This window comes from Rhamphochromis sp. 'chilingali' (genome assembly GCF_963969265.1).
Source record: "Rhamphochromis sp. 'chilingali' genome assembly, chromosome: 9".
Classification (NCBI taxonomy): domain Eukaryota; kingdom Metazoa; phylum Chordata; class Actinopteri; order Cichliformes; family Cichlidae; genus Rhamphochromis; species Rhamphochromis sp. 'chilingali'.
This window is the reverse complement of record NC_137936.1, coordinates 22,799,156-22,818,617: the sequence shown is the minus strand read 5'-3', so window position 1 is coordinate 22,818,617 and position 19,462 is coordinate 22,799,156. Positions and strand designations below refer to the sequence as shown.

Sequence of the window (19,462 nt, the reverse complement as noted above, 5' to 3'; positions counted from 1 at the left end):
ATGGTCTGCTAGTTTAAAAATCGCCATTAGCCTATGCTACTTAGGGCCAGAACATTTCACATTTTATGCTCTTGATGTGCTTCGCCACTGAAATATTCATTTGTTTTAATTGTGCATGTTTTTTTCATAACCACAAAGACAATAAGCATGTTCCCTAAGTGTTGCAAATCAGAAATGTGTTTTTTTTTTCCCTACTAAGTTAAACTGTGAAAGCAGTTGTCCAAACAGTGGGGTGGAGCTCCTGTCCTAGCCGTCAAAATAACAACTTCAAATGTTGTCCCCTATTTTCAACTAATGGGCTTATTTCTGCATCGTCAGTCATTCTCTCCTTGGGGAATATGTAGTCTCAGTATAAAAAGCTTTTCTACTGTGCACATTACAACCCCTCAATATGGCGGGCTCTCGGAAATTTATGCCAAGCACTGTAATGCTTTACTGTGGCCAGAGAATAAGCTCTCTACAGGAAATATTCATTAAGTTCTTGTATATAAAGGAGCTCTTTGGTAACGGTTTGTTTATTTGCAGCCTGCTAAATGTTAGTGGAGAACAGCACGACTGCCTTTTTAATAATATATTCTCCAAGGTTTTTGGATCAAACAGCTTTTTATTAGTTTTCACTCTAAAATAATATTTCAATTCTACATCAGCAGCCAGACAGGCATTATAAAGAAATGTAGATGTTCCTGTGGCAATTTAACAACTTTTATTTTCTTTTTGAAATATTCTTTGAGCTTTTGTTAAAGTTTCCATCTTCCTCTCTTTCACCAACTCTTCTTTCCTTCCTGATGTCCTCTGTGCCACACAAACTTTTCCGCAATATTTGCTCCCCATCCTTGTCCAGAAAATTAGGAAACTTCCCTTGGGCGCATAAAAATGTCCGCTGTGCATTCCTATACTGTGCCCAGTAATCTCTCTTTGGCTTTGTTGAGAAAATGATTTGTTCCTCCAGGAGACCTTGGCTCATAGCCCTGAGACGTAACTGTTTGATTTCGTGCGAAGTTTTTTTTTTTTTTTTCGAGCTTTTTGCTGGGGGAACGGGGCTCTGGCTCTAGTGCCATTTGGCTGAGACCCCCATGGGCTCCTCTTTTTTTATGTTCTTGTGCTCTCGTTTAATTTCATTACTTTTGCTGTGACCTCAATTAGTAAAGACTTGAGGTCAGGCGGTGACATTCTGCTCGACAGAAAATAAAATCTGGTGCAAAGCTCAGTTTTAGTGGGCTAGGGAGAGGTGGCAGGAGCCCGGGTTCACATTTTGTCTGCTTAAAGTCTTTAAGGGTCCACGTGGCTCTGTAATCTGACTTTGTTCCTTAAAAGTGACACAGGAGGAAAAATAATGAAAATTTTGAAAATAAGCAAATGCATTTGGATGTGTGAATAAGGAAAACTTACTACTCACAGTGTTTAAAGCACATTTTCCCCAAATAATTACCCATTAAAAGGGTTACTAAAGAAGAAATTATCTGTTATAAGACTTTCCTGTTGTGGAAACAGAATGTCTTAAAGTCATAAGCAAACATTTATATTGTAGCTAATATCCAAGTTTTAGTCAGCAGTATATTAAAGAAAAAGAATCCCACCCTTCAAGCCCTTCACGCTTTCACACTCAGGCAGCGCAGAGGCATGGGGAGTCAATATGTCAGCGTTTATGGATGCCCTGCAGAGCTGCACAAGGCTGTCAGGCCCCTATTCATGCTCTAATGGCCCCCTGAGGAGCTCGTCTCTCCGGGCTGAAAAGGCCGTGAGGCCCAGTGGACGCCCTGTTGTTGAAGGTGAGCATGCGCTCTCATGGACGCGCTGCGCCTTCATCCATATGACAAGAGCCATAAAAGAGCAGCGCTCTCGCTGCTTCTCCCTCTCTGTCTCCTCTGCTTTCTCTTTTGCCCCCCCCCCCTCCCCCCCCCCCCCCCTCTGCCCACCTCTAAAAGAGAGAAGGGGGCTAATTGTTTGTTGTGGGAGCCAAAGATTATAGAGCCTCCATCTTTCTTCCTCCTTTGCCTTTTTCTCCTCTTCTTTTTTTCAAGCGCCTCCTAAAGAGCGCGATTCTGTCAGAGAGACAAGAGGAAAAAGTTTGGGAATTTTCCTGAGGAATGCCAACGTAAGAGAGCCTAAATCTCCTGACAGTGACAGGAGGAGATTTTGCGCTTGGCAGCAACAACGGGACAGTCTTCGGGTTCACTTGAAGTTTTTATAAAGTAATAGATAACTTTATGGAACGTTATAGACCTTAGAGCTCTGTTTCCGGTCTCACTTTGCTATCTTACCACTTGAAATAGATTTTGGGGCAAGTGCCAATGGGCCTCAGCCACTTGCTACAAACTAGTAATCAGTATGATATGCATGAGACAAAACAGAAACCGCTGATATCTGTCCATAAAGGTGATCTAAGAATGATTTTATTTTAGATATCTGGTGGATTTTCATGTCCTTATGTATACTTACACATCTTATCCAGATTCAATTTTACCTAAATGTCAAAATACTGCCCAGAGAAGGTCCTTGTCAACAAGGAGAAAAGTGATAACGCTTTCTGGCCTATTACCAGACGACCAAGTGAGCAGTTAACCTGGTTTTGCCACACATGCAGCCTTTTGATAAATTATTTGGTGTGTTGATCTGACTATTTTATTACCATACAAACGAGTAAACTCGAGCTGTTCCGAGGTTATGCGTTGCTTTCAGAGTTTTGAATTTGTTTTTCACATGCGGGGAGATAACTACAGGGGGAATAAAAGATTATTCATAGAGCGTCTGTCTATAAACCATTCTGGTTATCGCTGTCGTCTATCTTGTATTCACACGAGGTTCCTATCTCAGATACATCCTGCAGTAAATGCCTTGAATCATATGCCTCCTTTAACTTGGCAACCCCTTTAGGATGAACAGGCAAGTGCATTAAGCAGAGATGCCGCACCATTCTCCAAAAAATGCAAATTGGGAAGTTGTTAGTTATTTGATGTTGCTGCACGATCCACCCCCCGCCCCCGAAACATCCCTCCACTCCAGTGTTGGTGGTTGAATCGCATGCAGTCCTGAGGACAGGCAGGGCTGTTTATATGCAGGCCTGGAGCAGCAAAGACAGCACAGAGACAGATGCATGTCAGAGATAGCAGATCCCATCTCAGGCAGATGCCTCTTATCACAGGCCTGTTTGCATAATTAGGCCTTTTGATATTCACCCCCTCTGACTGACAAAAAGTATAATTGCGGTATCAAGTACGACAAAAGGTAGGCACAAAATAAACAAGTCAACATAAATAGGGAGAAAAGATGTGGTGTTATTTTTGTCCTGTGGGAAAAAAGAGGGAGGAAAAAACACCATTTTTAACTAAATCTGCTGTCAGTCACAGTCAACTGGTGTGACTCAGTGCTCACAGGCTGGTCCTGTGAATGCCTGCAAAACAGAGAGCGTGAGGCCTGATTGTAATTATGCTGGAACTAATATGCTTTTCAAAATGAGCCATTATGAGCTAATGCTGCACTGCCAAAGCCCTGTCTGTTTTTGTCCCTCTGTCTTGGATAGTTTGCAAAGGTATGGCTGATATTGAGGCCATGGGTTATGATATCAGAGACAGCCTGACTAGGATGAGTGCCACTTTACTTGATGCTAATACTGCTGACAGGTGAGATAGGGGATAAAGCACCTGCACTGCTGCAAAACCATGATTTTTTTTCCTTTTTTTATGATTTTGAAAGTAAAGTTTTAATCTTCTGGTAAAATGGTCTTTTGTTTTTGCATTGTAATTCCTTCCCCAAAGTATTATTTTATTTATATATTTTACTTCTACATAAAAGCTCTAAAATAGTTTTATTTATCAGTCCCGAGCTATCTTTTTCTTGTGCTTTTTAGCACCAACTAAACGTATCAGATGCACAAATTTGGCCAGGATTTTTAAATGCCGGGCGGGCGTGAAGTTTATTGGTAGGATGACGTATCGTAAACCTGTAACCCCGCAGATCATGTGGTTAATTGTGCGGATTGATTGGACAGCTGTCCGTTTAATCAGGATTACTTCAGTGTCTCGGGGGTAAAGGTGGAGGACCGGAGGAGTCCGAGGGTTTGGAGGGAGAATGCGAGGAGCCCTGGAGGAGTAGGTGGGGAGGGGGTCGACATTAGGACGAGTTTTGAGGAAACGGGGTGATGAGGATCCCATCTGCCTGTGTTCTGTCTGCAAGGTCAGCAGAGGAGCATCAAGCAAGAGAGCAGGCTTTAAACCTCACAGTAACCTTAAAACTATTAACTAGCAGCTCGAGTCCTTCAAGACCAAGAGGAATGTGCTATCTAAAAGGTCTGCTCAGAATTAAAGCATCGCTGACGCAAAGTCACGCTGAGGTGAAAGGATGTGGTTCTTCACATCTGTAAGCTTCACGTGTACTATAGACCCCACCCCCACCCATCACCACCCATCACTTATTTCACTATACCAACAATAGTTCGTATAATAAAAGCAAAACTCTACAAAGCAACAAACCCACATTAAAACCTTAACGAAAAATTGCTAAATACTAAATATAATAAATATGTTTGTTCTAAATAGACCTCCTATTGAATGATATAGACATGGATGTGAAACATCTCAAGAAAAAAAATACAAATATGTGTTTTTTGATGGCTTTTCAAAATAAATACATCTTAAATAAATCTTAAAAATATCATAAATAAAATCTGATTAATTTTCCCAGTTGGTAAAATACTAACTGCAAAACAGAATAATAGAAATAGGTGTATATAAAATGTATGCAGCTGATCTGCACAGTAGTAAGGATGTGTTTACTTGTATCACTGACTTTTTGCCTTCTTAAACTTATCAGATCAGTCATATTTTGGGACTGTAACTTGTAATATTGTAGATCAGTGTTGTATTATCTTCAAGTCGGTCCTTAAACCCGTCTGTGCAATAACCATCTCGTTTAACCAGTGCTAATTTGAATCTTTATCAGGTATTTACTTTGACAAAGCAGAGTGCAAACCTGATTAATTCCTGTTTATTATGGGGCACAATTTTAAATCAATGTTGAGGGAAAATCTCAGCGGGCCCCTGGAGGAGAGTACACGACACTAATCGTGCCCACTGGATGCCACATAATTAGATTCTAATTGCACAATAAGCAATGAGACAAGGCATGAGTGGTTTATCAATATCCCACGAACATTTGAATGGAAATTACAGCAGTCGTATTATATAAAGGTCTAATCAGAATGTACCTTTTTTGTGCCGAACAGACCATTAAGGAATTGACCTTGACAGCCCTGCAGGGATTTTGTTCAGTCGTATTTTGTCTTTGTCTGTTCACCTTGGCAAATAAGTGAGGAGAAAAAGGAGACATGAAATTTTGATTTTAAAGTGTTTTGTATCGAAGACAGCTGAAGACGTGGCTGTTTTCTCTGTATGTACTTGTGTGTGCGTGCATGCGTGCTTGTGTTTAACTGGCATATATTCAGACCACGTTTTAATTCCTCCGCTCTTTGGATAGACTTGTCCTTTATTGCAACTCCGCTGCAATCAGCGGCGGGCTCTCTCTCACCCAAATATAGTCAGCATATAGATGAGTTTCACATCCAACCCCGTTCCCAGTTGGCTCCATACAGCGTGTGCCGTGTTCCATTTTTCCTTACTCATTACAGGCAGGGCCGCTGACCTCGTGCTTCTGGTTCATGTACGAGAGCAGATGTGTTGGCTCTGCGGGGCTTAATGACGAGCAGAAGTACAAGCTATTGTCTGCTGAGGTGCTTAGGCGTCATTTGCCTGCTAATGGGTGCTAAATGTGACAAAGATTGCCACATCAGCTTAGCGACAAAATAAAGTCAGTGAAAAAAAAACCCCACCTCGAACAAAGGGGAGGACAAGAAAATCGGTTGAGGAGGAGAAGACTTTGGTGTCTTTTTCCGAACCCCTTGAGAATGTGTCGGCTGTGGCCCCGGCGTCTCCCTGTAGGACACAGAGGTGACTTTGGAAAGTGATCCGCAGACCGCTGGGCTGGTCTCAAGTGTCGTCATGGCAAGTTATTGCCCAAATGGATGTACGCATCCTCATGAAAACCAACAAAGGGATATGTGGTGTATGTACATATTCAACTTTGTATGTTCAAGGGTGTTCTGCAGCGGAGTGAGCTTGTGCTTCAAGAATCAATCTTTATTAAAAAGGATAAGACTGAAGAATTGATTTAATGAATGCGGCCTCATGTCCTGCGGACACATGTAATCCGCAGAGAATCATTGAGCATGAGCTCAGGGGGACAAAAAATGTTCGTAGAAGACTCATAGAGTGGCCTGTAATGATAGTCTCCATATAATCCCATAATTCCTTGTTTAATTAAACTCTGGAGCTGGCCTTGAGACTCCGCCAGCTCTGTTGCTCTTTTGTTCTCACAGTTGTTATTTGGAGGCCAGGTCTGAGTATTCTTTTGTCCACTTATGTTGAAAGATTTGACTAGAGTGAGCTACGAGCGGAGATTGGAGCTGTAAAACAACAAATCAGTCGCAGGCGAGACACTCAGGTGAGCAGCATAGTTTTTTATTCGAGCTGAATGGCAAAGGGCCTCTGTCAGAGGCGGAAATCTCTTCATGCACCCTCTTCTTCAGTATCTCTCTTTATTTTCCCTCTCCCACACTTTCTGGACTGTGCGTGATGCAATCCAACTAGGCCTGGAGCAACACTGGCACATCACGCAGCCTTGTCAATGTCTCAATGAGGAAATTATGAAAATATGAATTTTATGACATGAAATGAAAAGGGCCATGTAGTTTGAATAGACATGCAGAGGAGGTGAAAATGATGCAATTTTCTAAATTCAGTTATAATGGTAATGTGCAATGGTAATGCATATTTGCTGTCAAAAATTTCCCTGTCGGCCTGGATTGTACGGCTTTGTGCTGTATCTATATTCCTCGAGCAAAAATTCAGCTTAGTTGAATGCCTAAAAAGTAATGTAAAATGTGTTCTAATTCATTTAATGACAGCAGATGGAAACACATGGGACTGAATGGTTTTGGTGTGATATTGTGTTCTATTTTATACGTTTTGGCTGCACTGTGTATGAGCAGTGTGCCCTGGGCCAATGACAGAGAAAAGCAGGGTGAGGAGCAGCAAGGTGGCCTGTGCAGATTAACCCCTCTACCCACCAACACCCCACTCCCCCTCAGCTCTCTGCATTCACAGCCTCTGGGGCCCCTCTCAGAGGCAGGATTGTATATCAGGGGCTCTTCTATATTAAATAAATATCCACAGATTAAGATAATATTCTCCCAGTTGTATACTGAGAGAAAAGTAGCTGTCATTTGAATCCACTGTGTTGCCAGTCCCCCACTCTTGAGACTACAAAAGAGGCTCTTTTAGAATCCATTTAATGCTGAGTTTATGATAAGTTTCAACCCATATTTGCGGCTATTTTCCCCCCTCACTAGTCAGTATATTCACATAAAAGGCTTCTTAGCTTGTTTTCATTTAGTGGCCCTCTGTCCTTTCCTTTTCCCCTCAGGTAACCGGACAGATGATGGTTCAGATGTCGATTCTGAGCCCGACTTGCCTCTTAAAAGGAAGCAGAGGCGCAGCCGCACCACTTTCACCGCCGAGCAGCTGGAAGAGCTGGAGAAGGCTTTCGAAAGGACGCATTATCCTGACATCTACACCAGAGAGGAGCTGGCTCAGAGGACGAAACTTACAGAGGCCAGAGTACAGGTTAGACAAGCAGTGCCAGTACTCGGACTGATAAGCATGCACACTGTGATGTAGTCAGACTGCATGAAAACGCATTTCCGCTGGTGCTCGGCTGTGAAGTTTGGATCATTTTGAGACCCCTTTGTCTGAGACATCAGTACACAGCAAACATCGCTTTCCAGTTAACTCTGAGAACATGCAGCAAACCTTGTTACACTGTGTTTAGTAAAAAAAAAAAAAAAATGAAAGAGTTCCAGTGATTTTTGATGCTGCAAACATCCACCTATGAAATCTTAAAGGTTAATTTACATGAAAAATTAGCAGCACAGTGCTCAGTAGTTTATTTGTAATTTAGGTACATTACTCCTTTAAGAAGCGCATGTGTAATTGAGGTTTAGCTATGCTTTGTGCAAAAAACCCATCAGTGCTGAAAATCACTGAGGCCTAGCTCATACAGAAGACTTAAGGGATTCTGTGTTGCATAAATGCTAACATCTAACTAAAGCAACAACTAAAGATACTGCAAAGAGCAATATCTTTTTCCCAAAACCTAACATTTGCCTTCTTTTACCCATGGTACTGGTGTACACATCCATCAGGGCTATATTGCCCCTTTTTGTCATACTTCACTGTTGCATGTAAGGAAGCTTGCTGTCTACCATTATCTTTCATGTTCAAGTACTTTGACAGAGATACTCCCCTCCTTCGCACCTCAGATCCGGGGACCTGTCCTACAGCCTGAGTGCCCTGCAGTTGTATGTAAGCTTGAAGAAAGATATGTACAGTAGAGTTATAGCAGCAGCTGTTCTACCAAAGACTGAGGGAGAGAGAAAAAAAGGGAGAGGAGAGAAAGGGAATGCATTCCTGATGGATTTCTCATTTCGGCCTTTGGCCAGGATCTCATCCCATCACTTTCAAGCTCGCCGCTGCTTGTAAAACCCACCACATATCACACAGGGCTCTTCAGCCTCTCTGGGGACCCTATGCTCCGACAACAACATTAATCAATCAACTGCTAGTAAAAAAGAAAAAGGGTCTGGGGCACCCCTCTCCTCTTACCACAGTCATTCACACTACCCTAACCCCTCCAACTCCTCACTGCATGCTAACTGTGCATCACACTCCAAACATGCAATTGGGTAACTGATTCCACACATGTCTTTGTCCATCTTGAAACCCCCCAACAAGGATGTCCAATATGTCTGAGTGTGTAATGCCTCACTCAGGGAAAGAGAAATGTATCTCACCGCTGTTACAAGGCAATATATTTGAGGGGGGTTTCTTTTAAAAGTGTAAGAAGCGAGTCAAGACAAGATAGTTATTTTATTGATTTAAAAATAGCATTCAATTTTGCATTTTGATCGGACAAATATAGCCACACAAACTAAGCAAACCTTATGACAGAGGTGATATAAGTATATACATCTTTGTAGTGCACTTCAAAGTCATCAGGGAGCGTGGTCCCTCTTTGGGTTTAAAAGAAAAATTCAAGCGTGACTTAATGTGTATCTCATGTAAACATGAGAGCAGGAGAAAAAGAACATGAAGCGACTGCTGCCTCTCTGCTGTTAGATAATAGACTTAAATGATGTCATGTGAAAACCTGAGGAATTTGAGACATGGCTATAATTTGTTAATGCTGTTTTGCTCGTAATCTAATTCTTTAAGGCTTTGAAAGTCTCAAAAGGTCAACTTAAACTTAATTTTCTGAGAAGGTTACAAAGAAAGGGACTCTGGTAGCCAAAATATATTAATGCCCAAAGTTGCCCTACAGTGTGACGAGCATGTTTCAAGGATTGTGGTTCTAAGAATTTTCTGATAGTTTTATCTCTGTGTTTCCCCAAATATATCTCGGGGTTTGTTCTTAATGACTACTGGAGATGCCACATAAACATTTCAGTATTTAAACAGTGAGAGAGAATAGAAGCTAAATATGAAAGGATGTTGTTTAAATGTAAATTTGCCAGCTTGTGCATGTGAGTGCTATTTGTATCACTCGGTTCGGGAAATTTCCACCAGCTGGGCTTACATATAGGTGCCCAAATGGCCCATCACAGGGCAGAAGAGAGGAGACCCTTTGGCCTGAGAGAAAAGCCTCTCCAGCACAGCTGCAATGACGTATCTTCCAGATGTCGTTCAGAGACTTAACCGGTGTTTGGGGCTGAGAAACTGTCCGTAGGAAGGGGGGTGTTGGAGGAGGCTCATAGACTCATATTTTAACTCGTATGTGTGTCAGCTGTCACGGCTCGCTGTTATCCATTTGTCATTAAACACAGCGATAATGTGAAAAGCAGTTTTTAGGTTCGGTGCAGAGGTAAAAGCACTCGTGCGGCAAGCACCTCTGCAAACATGGCCGCGCTGGCGCTCAGCAGCCAGAGCTCAAAGCCGTGTTGTAAATTAAACCGCTTGATTCTCGCTGAAGTGATGAGTGTTTGGCTTAGCGCTGACTCACAACCCAAACTCGTAAACAGAGCTAACTCCCTTGTGTCTGCCCTCGCCTGCCATTTTAAGACCCCTTCACCATCTATCTTTATCAACCTCGCTGTCCCTTTCAGCAGAGCTACCAGCACTCCCTTACCACCCCGAGCCCTGCAGTGGTTTTATCACCCCAACTGACAAATTGTGGGATATGATCCATATCTCTCAGCAATTAGTTCCAGCCTGTCTCAGTAGGAGGGGACACTGCCAAGTCTACCTTCACTATATCCTCCACTGATGCAGTATGCTCTGCCACTTTCCATCTGATAACCCCTCAGTTTTAACAGGAGCAGGCAACAAAGCCATTCCAGGAGAGCAGCGCTTGTGTTTGCTCCCTGTGTTGAGGAGTGGACCAGGATGGGGAGAGCTGCGCAGGCCTCCATAAATCAGCTCTAGCAAATGAAGCAAATTACATTCCCCTCTATTTAGACTGAAGTTTCCAAAGAGACTGACTCCAGAGTGTCGGCTGAGGCTCATCATCTCAGCGTGCGGCTGCTGGCTAGCTTTCCTGAATCTGTCACATAGGTCCCCTTTCATTACCAATAAACATTCTGCATGTAGCTATTATAGGTAGTGGAATCTAATAAGGTATAAGCATTGCTTTTACGAAGTGTGCAAATCAATTTGGTAAAAAGTTTCTCTCTTTATCTGTGGCTTGCGCTGACCTCTTGGTGCATGCAGCGAGCAACAGGGAAACAGGCCTCGGTGGAGTCTGTTTGCCGGGCCGGCCTCTGCATCTGTACGTCACAGAGCAGTGTAGCTGAATTCAGACTAATGCTGATTCAAACGTTCCAAATAGCTGGTGAAAATATAATCTTAATGTCAAAAGGTGATACACAGTTCCCTGACTTTTAGGTCGTCATTGAGTTTCAGCAGAAAAGGCACGATGGATCGATTGTTGCCACAAAATCCAACGGGCAACTACATTCCCGCCAGTACGGGTTTATTTTTCATAAAGGAATAAATAGGATTTGTGTAGATTGTACGGGAGAAATTGTTGCAATGCATCAGTGTGAATGTTCTAACAGTTTCTTATTATTAGAATTTAAATGACTTTGGTACAGTGCTTCTGTACTCCTGATACTTATCAAGCTAATCCCACTCTCCTCACAAATTCACACTCCTAGCTACTTTAATTAGCATAGTGCCAGTCTGGAAGGCAGGCAGGGAGGGAATCAGAGAGAGGGAAGTGGGGAGTGGGGGGTAAAGAAGAAGAAGAGGGGAAGGCGAGAGGAGGGGAGGTGTGAGGGAGGAGGTGAGGGGGGTATTGCGTGGTGTGAGACAGAAGAGGATTTGTGTGTTGAAGCTGGTTGCATCACCCCTCTGTGTTTTCTGTGGATATGAAGTCAGCAGCACATTTTGTTTTGTCATTATCTCGGCTCTTGGTATTCATCTACCGAATGGTGCAAATTGGCTCCTGAAAGGCGTCACACATTCAGTACTTGTCTTTGACAAAATAATTCATGGAGGATTGTATAAATGGAGAATCCTGAAATATGAGTGATCCTATTTAAGAGAAACAACACTGACAGGTTTTTACTGCAGTGCAGTGTCACGCCTTTACAGTGTTAGTGTGAGTGTGTGCGCGCGTGTGTCATCACCGATCGGCGATAAGAAAACGCCAAATGCCACTTGATCGCTGGGAGTCGATTCTGCTGGCTGAGGGTGAATGGAAGATTACATGCAGCGAAGAGATGCATGCAGCTAAACACAGACACGAGACTTAAACTGTCCTGCTCCTTGTCGTATTTGCAGGGGTTTTTTGTTTTTTGTTTGAGATGTTTCAGGTTTGCATCTACGGCCTCTACTCTGGTTGCACTCGACAACAATCTTCACTCCCAATGTTGAGTTTTAGATCTCCTCTTTTCGCCCTTCCTCCCAAAACTTCCTCCATAAAGATCCAGAGCTGCTGTGCAGGCCTATCCAAGTGCACTAGATGCAAAAAACAGTTTAGTACATGAAAAACAAAGCACAAGTGAGCCATTGGAATTCAACTGCACATTTGTAGGTAGATAGGGAGTCATGGAGAAGTGCTGCAGCTCTCTGTACTGCAGAGAATTAAACCGGATTGGGGATAGCAGAGGAGAATCTGTGGTCCAAGGTGACTTTGTGATCAGGTTCCAGAGCGCAGCCTCAAATCCTCAGCTTCAGGCTGTGTGTTAGTCAGTGTGAGAGTGGATGTGTGCATGTATAAGACTGTGCAAGTAATGTATGCATGTGTGTGATAGTGTACAGGCTCTTGAATACATGTTTATCCCAGTCTGTGCTAAGAGCCCAGTGATTGCTGGAGAAAGCCATTCAGTCTGTGATGCATGCTCATCTTCCGTCCAATATGTTAAACATTGCATCCACTGTTTGTGCATGTTGACAGAGCTGCAGCCTGTATGGTAGTCTGCAAAACTTTCACTGTTGAAATTCTCAGAGTACTGCAGATTTCAATAAATCATGATGATATTCCAGAGTTTTCTCTGTGTGAGACTTTCCAGCAGCTGGAACAAGATGAGAAATGATTGAGATCAGACCCCTGTGCCGCAGAAATAGCTTTTCCATAGTAGCATGATAGATGAAATGTATATACTAAATTATTTAACTGAACATTTGCACTAAACTAAATTTGCACAAACTTTGTATGTCAGATGTTTTCAACAAATGTTCACAATTAGGACAAAATAGGTTTAATTAAAAAAAAAGTAGTTTGAAGTAAAATATATAAATATATAGGCAAAGTTAACAATAGGAGGCTGTGAATATGTATCTGTGAAAAAGGAAAATGGTGAAAGCAAAAAGTGACTTCAGTGTTTTAAGCGTTTTTGTGGCTACCATGATGGAACAGCTCCTTCCTAAGCTCAGATGACAAAGGGAGAAGGAAGTTAAAGTGAACATAAAAGACGAGTGGGGTGAGTCGATGAGGTCGGAGGTGAAGTGGCACTGCGGGGTGGGGTGAACGGGAGTGTGTGGAAGGAAGGGGTGTACCCCCCCGTGTCCTCCTCCCCTGAGCCTAGGCAGCTGTTTGTCTGGCCCAGTTGGAGCTTAGTTCAGACTTTGGACCACGCTCCACTACATCCCAATAGCAGAAATTTCCCGAAAGCCACACACACCACATTTGTTTTGGAATAGCTGATTGAGGGATTCAGACGTAGTCTTCAGGAGCAATCGGGCTTGAGATAAAGATTTCCTGTTGGTTTTCCACCTGCATAATTGAGGTTTGCCCTTTTCTCAAGTACCGACACAGTCATCGCCTGTTGCATCTTATTTTCTTTCTCCTAAGCACTCGCTACTAAACTGAGTAATAGTCAAAATAAAAGAAAGGAAAAGAAAAGAAAAACACCAGAGGCAGTGAATGTGTTTGAAAAGAAGCACATTCAAATTAAGATCTCCGACGGGCTGAGATCCCTTGTAGCCTCTACAAGTTTATATGTATGTTTGTGTGTACAAAAAGAGGCAGCCCCCAAAAAGCAGTGAGTATGTCGCTGTGTAAGTCCCCTTGAAAGTGTCCCTCTTTAAGACCTGTTTAAAAGGGACGCCCCCTCTTTGTGTCCACTGTTCTCTGTGGCGTATGGAGGGGCTTTTGTCCCCTTCTTTCATGTGCTCTCACAATAGCCCTGGCCGTTTGAAACACAACAGTAGATGAACTGCGCTGACAGTGTATTAAACTCTGATGAATTGCCTGTGCGAGGCATAGATCAATGTCCTTCAACCCTTAGCACACAGTGAAACCCGGGCCTTGTCTTGGTTAAATGGAACAGGTTGCAGGATCTTTTCAAAAGGGCTTGATTATATTCATGTTTTGTTGAAGCAGAAGCCTTTTTAAAGTGTGTAAATCTTTGCCGTTCCAGAGGGTCCAATTTTTCCCCCCCTTTCATTCAGGGAAGTGACATTGTCTGTCTGCGCTTCAGTAGCGCTGCTCATTTTGCGAGCATTTTTGCTGTTTGTAGCCTTAGAACTTCGCGTTTCGACTCTGAAGTTAAAACCTGTTTTTTTTCCCCTTTAAAAACAACCACACAGCCACACTGAAACAGAACAATAGCTATGAACAAGTTAACTGTGCTTCCAGAAATGGGGAAAATGGGCCTCCCTCAAAGCATGCAGCAGCTTCGCAAACATACTCGAGGTGTGTGATGCGGAGCTTAGTGACCTACCTCTGACCTTTAAACGACTCCTTCCTTCTGAAGTGGACTTAGGGCAGCCTGTTTACATAGATCACAGCCTCAACCACTTAAGAAAGACAGGGACCACACTACTGAGCTCCTACAGCACCAGCAACAACACTCACGCCAACCAGCAGATTAATTGCAGGTGGCAGGAGCCGGCAGACTCCACTGAGAGTCTAAACAGACTCTCGTTAAAAACAGACGACGCTGAAAACAACAGCTGAAAATGAATCAAATCAAATCCTGTGAGCCATTTGGATTCATGCCTTTTACAATATCTGGTTTATTCCCGCAGGTCTGGTTCAGCAACAGGCGGGCTCGGTGGCGCAAACAGGCCGGGGCCAATCAGCTAGCTGCCTTCAACCACCTTCTTCCTGGAGGATTCCCACCCACGGGGATGCCAACTTTACCCACATACCAGCTACCAGAGTCCAGCTACCCCAGCACCACACTATCACAGGGTGAGGTTGACACAGCATCCAGCCAAAATATACTCTATGTTCTGTTCTCGGAGTGTAATCAAATTTAGGTAAATATTGCATTAGTCCTGCTTATTTGTGGTATGCCATCCAAATTTTTATGTGGTAATAGTGTCATAAATTATGTCTGAATCATGTGCAGCATATAAGAACCATGCAGCGAGCAGTTATCTTTACAATCACATCTTTGTCACAGTGGGACAAAAATAAGGGTTGTATTATGAGCAAAGGTCATTTCTGTCCTTTACGCTTTTCCTTTGTAAAGCTGCATTTCTACGTGCCAAAGAATACACTGGCAGGACACCTAATGTGTGACTTATGACTGACTGAGCTCAAACTGTGAGGCCTCTGTGAGGATTCCCGGTGGGCCTCAGCCCAGATTTTAAGAAAATTTTAAGAAATTTCCCTGATTTGTTCTCACCTGTGCTCATGTGTTGTTGTTTTTTATGTCAGAGGGCAGCAGTACATTGCACAGGCCCCAACCCTTGCCTCCATCCTCCATGCATCAGGGAGGTCTGAGTGCTGACAGCAGCTCTGCTTACGGTCTGTCGTCCAATCGCCACAGCTTCTCCAGCTACTCTGACACATTCATGAGCCCCTCAGCATCCAGCAACCACATGAACCCCGTTGGCAACGGGCTCTCCCCGCAGGTCAGTCCACTGAACTTTCATCACTTGTCTGCATATTCCCACATAGGTGGTGTTCACACTCTTTAGTGTACCAAAGTCCCTCCTCCCCCTCCTCTTCTCACACTTCAGAATGTGTAATTGTATTTGACTGCAAATTAAAATTCAGAAACAGCGTGTTCAGCAAAATAACTGCCAGTGTGGGCTTTTATGTTCATGTTCCAAAGCCCTGGATTTATTTTAGCTACTCTAAATTGCTACATTTGTAAAACAATTGGATTAACATCAACAAATTAAAATTCATCTTGATAGCACCGCAAGTACTCAAGCTGCTCCAAACAGCGGTTTCGACTTTCCTGGGACATCTAAATCCTGCACAGCACAGAGAGAGAACACATGCAGATGAAATAATTAGCTAAAGCTTATAAATGTATACCCATAATCTTCTTCACGTAATTGTCTGCAGCTGGAGGACTCCAGTGCTATGTGTGATTTTGTTCATGTCTTTACGACGCGATTTACAAGCATCTCTGAGCAGGGTTGCACATGCTTCCCTGTAAGTTCACCTTGCTGCTCACTTTACCTCCTTTTTTAATATTACGGGGACCACCTTGGGTTTCCCTTTGAAATAAAAAAGGACCATCCCCACCCATTCTCCTTTTGCCATCTCAAAGCACGCGGCTATATGTGCACATTTGTTTGCCTTCTTCTCTCTAAATTGCTGGATTTCAGATGTTTAACCTCTTTGGACTCCTCCATTAATGAGCGTTTAAATAGGACTCTGTGGTAAGGGTTGAGCTTTAAGTAGCAGAGAATGAAAAATGATTTGTATTGATGCAAATCGTGTGTACGGAGTGAATTATACACAATTACCCATCAATACTGGCCAGTCTTGCCCACCCTCACCAACAAGATGTGGTTAACAGGCAGAAAATAAGATTGAAATGGTGTGTAAAGAGTTGAAAATGAATTTCAATGCTGCATTTGTCCACAATTACCCCGTCGTTCACACGTGTTTTATTGGGAGTTTTTTTTTTTTCTTTTTTTTTTCTTCAAATATTTCTCAAAGCAGATTGGAAACATTCTTGGTATTACCCTCTTTCTTCAGAGAAGAAAGAATTAAGGATTTTGTGACAAAAAAGAGATTTTCTCTCCTTCTGGAGCGACGGAGGATAACATGGAGGCTCACAGCGTGTTTGATTGTTAATCGTGGCACAGAGGCTTTAACTGCTAATGCTCTCACTGCAAACCTGCAGAAAAACACCAGGAACATGGAGTCTTTTTTTTTTTTTTCATTAATGGCTCTCTAATACTGGCGTGGGGTACACTGCCGCTTTCTCTCTTCGTAGACATTCCAGAATGTGTTGGGATATTAAACATTTCCTGTCATAGTGAGGATTAGGACAGGAGCCTTTGGGCAACTGTGCAGCCTGGATTTTCAGTATTCAATTACTCTATCGACATGGTTTGACAAAAGTCTTTGTATAAAACAACCTAAAATAAACTTTATTTGTTTATTGTCCTTTTTTTTAGATTTATTTCATTATTTTTGAAGTTAAACTGTGTGCGTTTTCAGCTTTCATGTGTGGGGGAGTTTCCATATGTATATGGTGTGGATGTTTTGGCTGCGCAGTAGTTTGCACCACACTGAAGAATGATGTGTGGCATTCCTATCAGTCTCTCAGCGTGGACATGAATGCTCCCACTGACAGCAGAATCAGAGTTCACTCCCTGGTGCAGCATCCCGCTGTGCTGGGCAGCTCCTATCTGTCCCCCCTCTCACTTCGCAAGCTCGTCACAGAAAACTCACGACACAGAAAATTCACAGAACAAACAACCACTTTAACATCTCAGAGTCGGAGAGGGCTTTGTCTTCTCCTTGCATTTAACCGAATTTCAATCAAACGACGGCTGGGTTTCATCTTTGGAAATTATCGGCACGTGTTCCACACCTCGCTGTTTATTTTTCGTGTTATTTTTTTTTATTCCCCTGTTTTTTCTCCTCCTTTCCTGTAATTGAAAAAAAAAAATCAACACAAAGAGACTCTCTATCGAGATGGAAATGAGAATATGATATTGTAAGTTACACACGGCATCTGTTTGCTCGAGATATGCTTGTGCATTGGAATGTGCAAGCTATTTCTTCAAGTGCCTGGCATTGATGGCCTCGCGGTTGCTGTAAAGATTGACAAAAATTCTCTGATTCGCAGTAAATGGGCTGCGGTGGCGAGGTGCCAAGTCTGTAATGGAATCCTGCAGCGTTCAGCAGTCCCGACAGGAGCTCGCGTCCATCCCAATCCCATAACCTATCCCGACAGCACACATTTTCCCATTACAGGCAGTGGAAAAGCCATCCACACTCAAACTGGTTGCTGTCATTGTGGGATATACAGCGTGTTTGGCTGGTTGAGGGAGGCAGTATATTTAGGGGTCATGGGAGTGAAGCTGTGCATGGCTGGGCAATAGGTATGAAACCAGAAGTGTGTTTTGTTGTTGGCCTTGTTTCATTTAGCAGCACAGCAGGTGTTGGAAAAAGGTACAGGCAAGGGCATCGAGGTTAGGCATTTCAGCCATCCTTACCTGAAGATTTAAGCTTGACGCCTGCTTTTTCTCTCTGGTCTTTTTTTCATTTTTAATATTCCATTTGAAGTAGACCTCTTGACCTTTCATCGCCACGATGAATTTTGCACATGTAAAAAACAAACAAACGAGCAAATTGGCGTTCTTTCAGCTGAAGAGGTGCACTTTAACAGGCAATCATCTCTCAAGCACGCAGCACATTTTCAACAAATCCCAGTAATATGATGCTGCAAGATACTTTTCAAATGATTCTTTGAAGCAGCATTCATGGCCATTGCATTTGCGTGAAACCATTTGGGCTGAATTCCTCATTATTGCATGACAGGGACACCTGCTGGGAGAGGAAAGAAAGCAACGGCACTTGCTGAAGCCCAGCGAAAGGAGCTCAGTGGCAGAATTTCTAGAAATATAGAGGAGGAGGGGGAAAAAGGGGAACGGGAAGCATTTCTCTTGTTGAATCAAAGTGGGAAATGCATGCAGGTTCTGTTGTAGGGTGTCCTTATGATAAGGAGACGTGATAGGGAAAGTGGGAAGTCTGTGAGCTGGATAGGTATGGTGGATAGAGATTTTATTGCTGTTTTGATGAAGGAAGTTCACAAAGTTTTGTGAGGAACTTTTTTTTTTCTGTTTTGCAGTTTTATGAAAGTGTTGTGTGTTTTGGAATGACAAGGATGTGTGTCTGTGTGTATTTGAGGGCCTTTGGGCTGTGTGAGTGGGCCGGGCCTCCACACACACACGTACATGGGATCAGAGGCAGAGCGGCTCTCACCCCTGCCTCCCTTTGATCTGTGTCCCCAGGCCTGCCTGCCCGCGCGGCGCTGCACCGTACCACGCACGCTGACACCATGCTCACCAGCGACTCCCCACAACTGTCTGAGAGAGATAAGCCAGGGGAGACTCCAAACTGTGCTGCTGCTCTTCCATTAGCTAGCGCAGACGCTTCTTTTAAAAATGGGATGAATTATTTTTAAGAAGCAAGCTCTGCCGTTGCCAAAAAAAAAAAAAATGGAGAGGGGAAAATGTACGGAACAATCTGGAGCTCTGGCTTCATTCCGCCTCCCTCCCTGACTTCTAACAAGACATTCTGCACCTGAATACCAATGAGAGGGGGAGATTCATGTAGTCCCCCACATTATTAAAACTTGGGCATTAAGCCTCTCACCGGGCACTGTGTCAGCTGGCAGGCTCCACTGACAACAAATCAAAGGGGATGAGCACATAGCCTGCATTCATAGCTCAGCCACTCGCAGAGCAAGTGGGGGAATACATACTGGTTAATTAGAACTCCCATTAAAACAAATACTGTTTCAATTTGGCAAGTATAAAAAAAGATGTAAGAGGCTTTCAGAAAAAAGAGACCTGCTGTCGGCAGTTGCCAAGAAAATCCAGGGACTGTAAATCATATCCACTGGCTATACTGTTTCTGCACAGATTATTAGTGTTTGCTGTTGTTTTGCAACACTTTTGAACTCTGAGGAAAGATTTTCTGTCTG

The 19,462-nt window shown here is 43.2% G+C and overlaps 1 protein-coding gene across 3 annotated transcripts in view; it reads left to right on the top strand.

The window, feature by feature from the left end:
- Nucleotides 1–19,462, top strand: part of pax7a (paired box 7a) — a 43,636-nt gene that overhangs the window by 13,458 nt on the left and 10,716 nt on the right. For all 3 annotated transcript variants that reach the window (XM_080891073.1, XM_080891072.1, XM_080891071.1), the window contains 3 exons: nucleotides 7,477–7,676; nucleotides 14,580–14,745; nucleotides 15,217–15,413. In XM_080891073.1, the coding sequence (XP_080747199.1) occupies nucleotides 7,477–7,676; nucleotides 14,580–14,745; nucleotides 15,217–15,413 (563 nt within the window). The remainder of the gene's footprint in view (nucleotides 1–7,476; nucleotides 7,677–14,579; nucleotides 14,746–15,216; nucleotides 15,414–19,462) is intronic.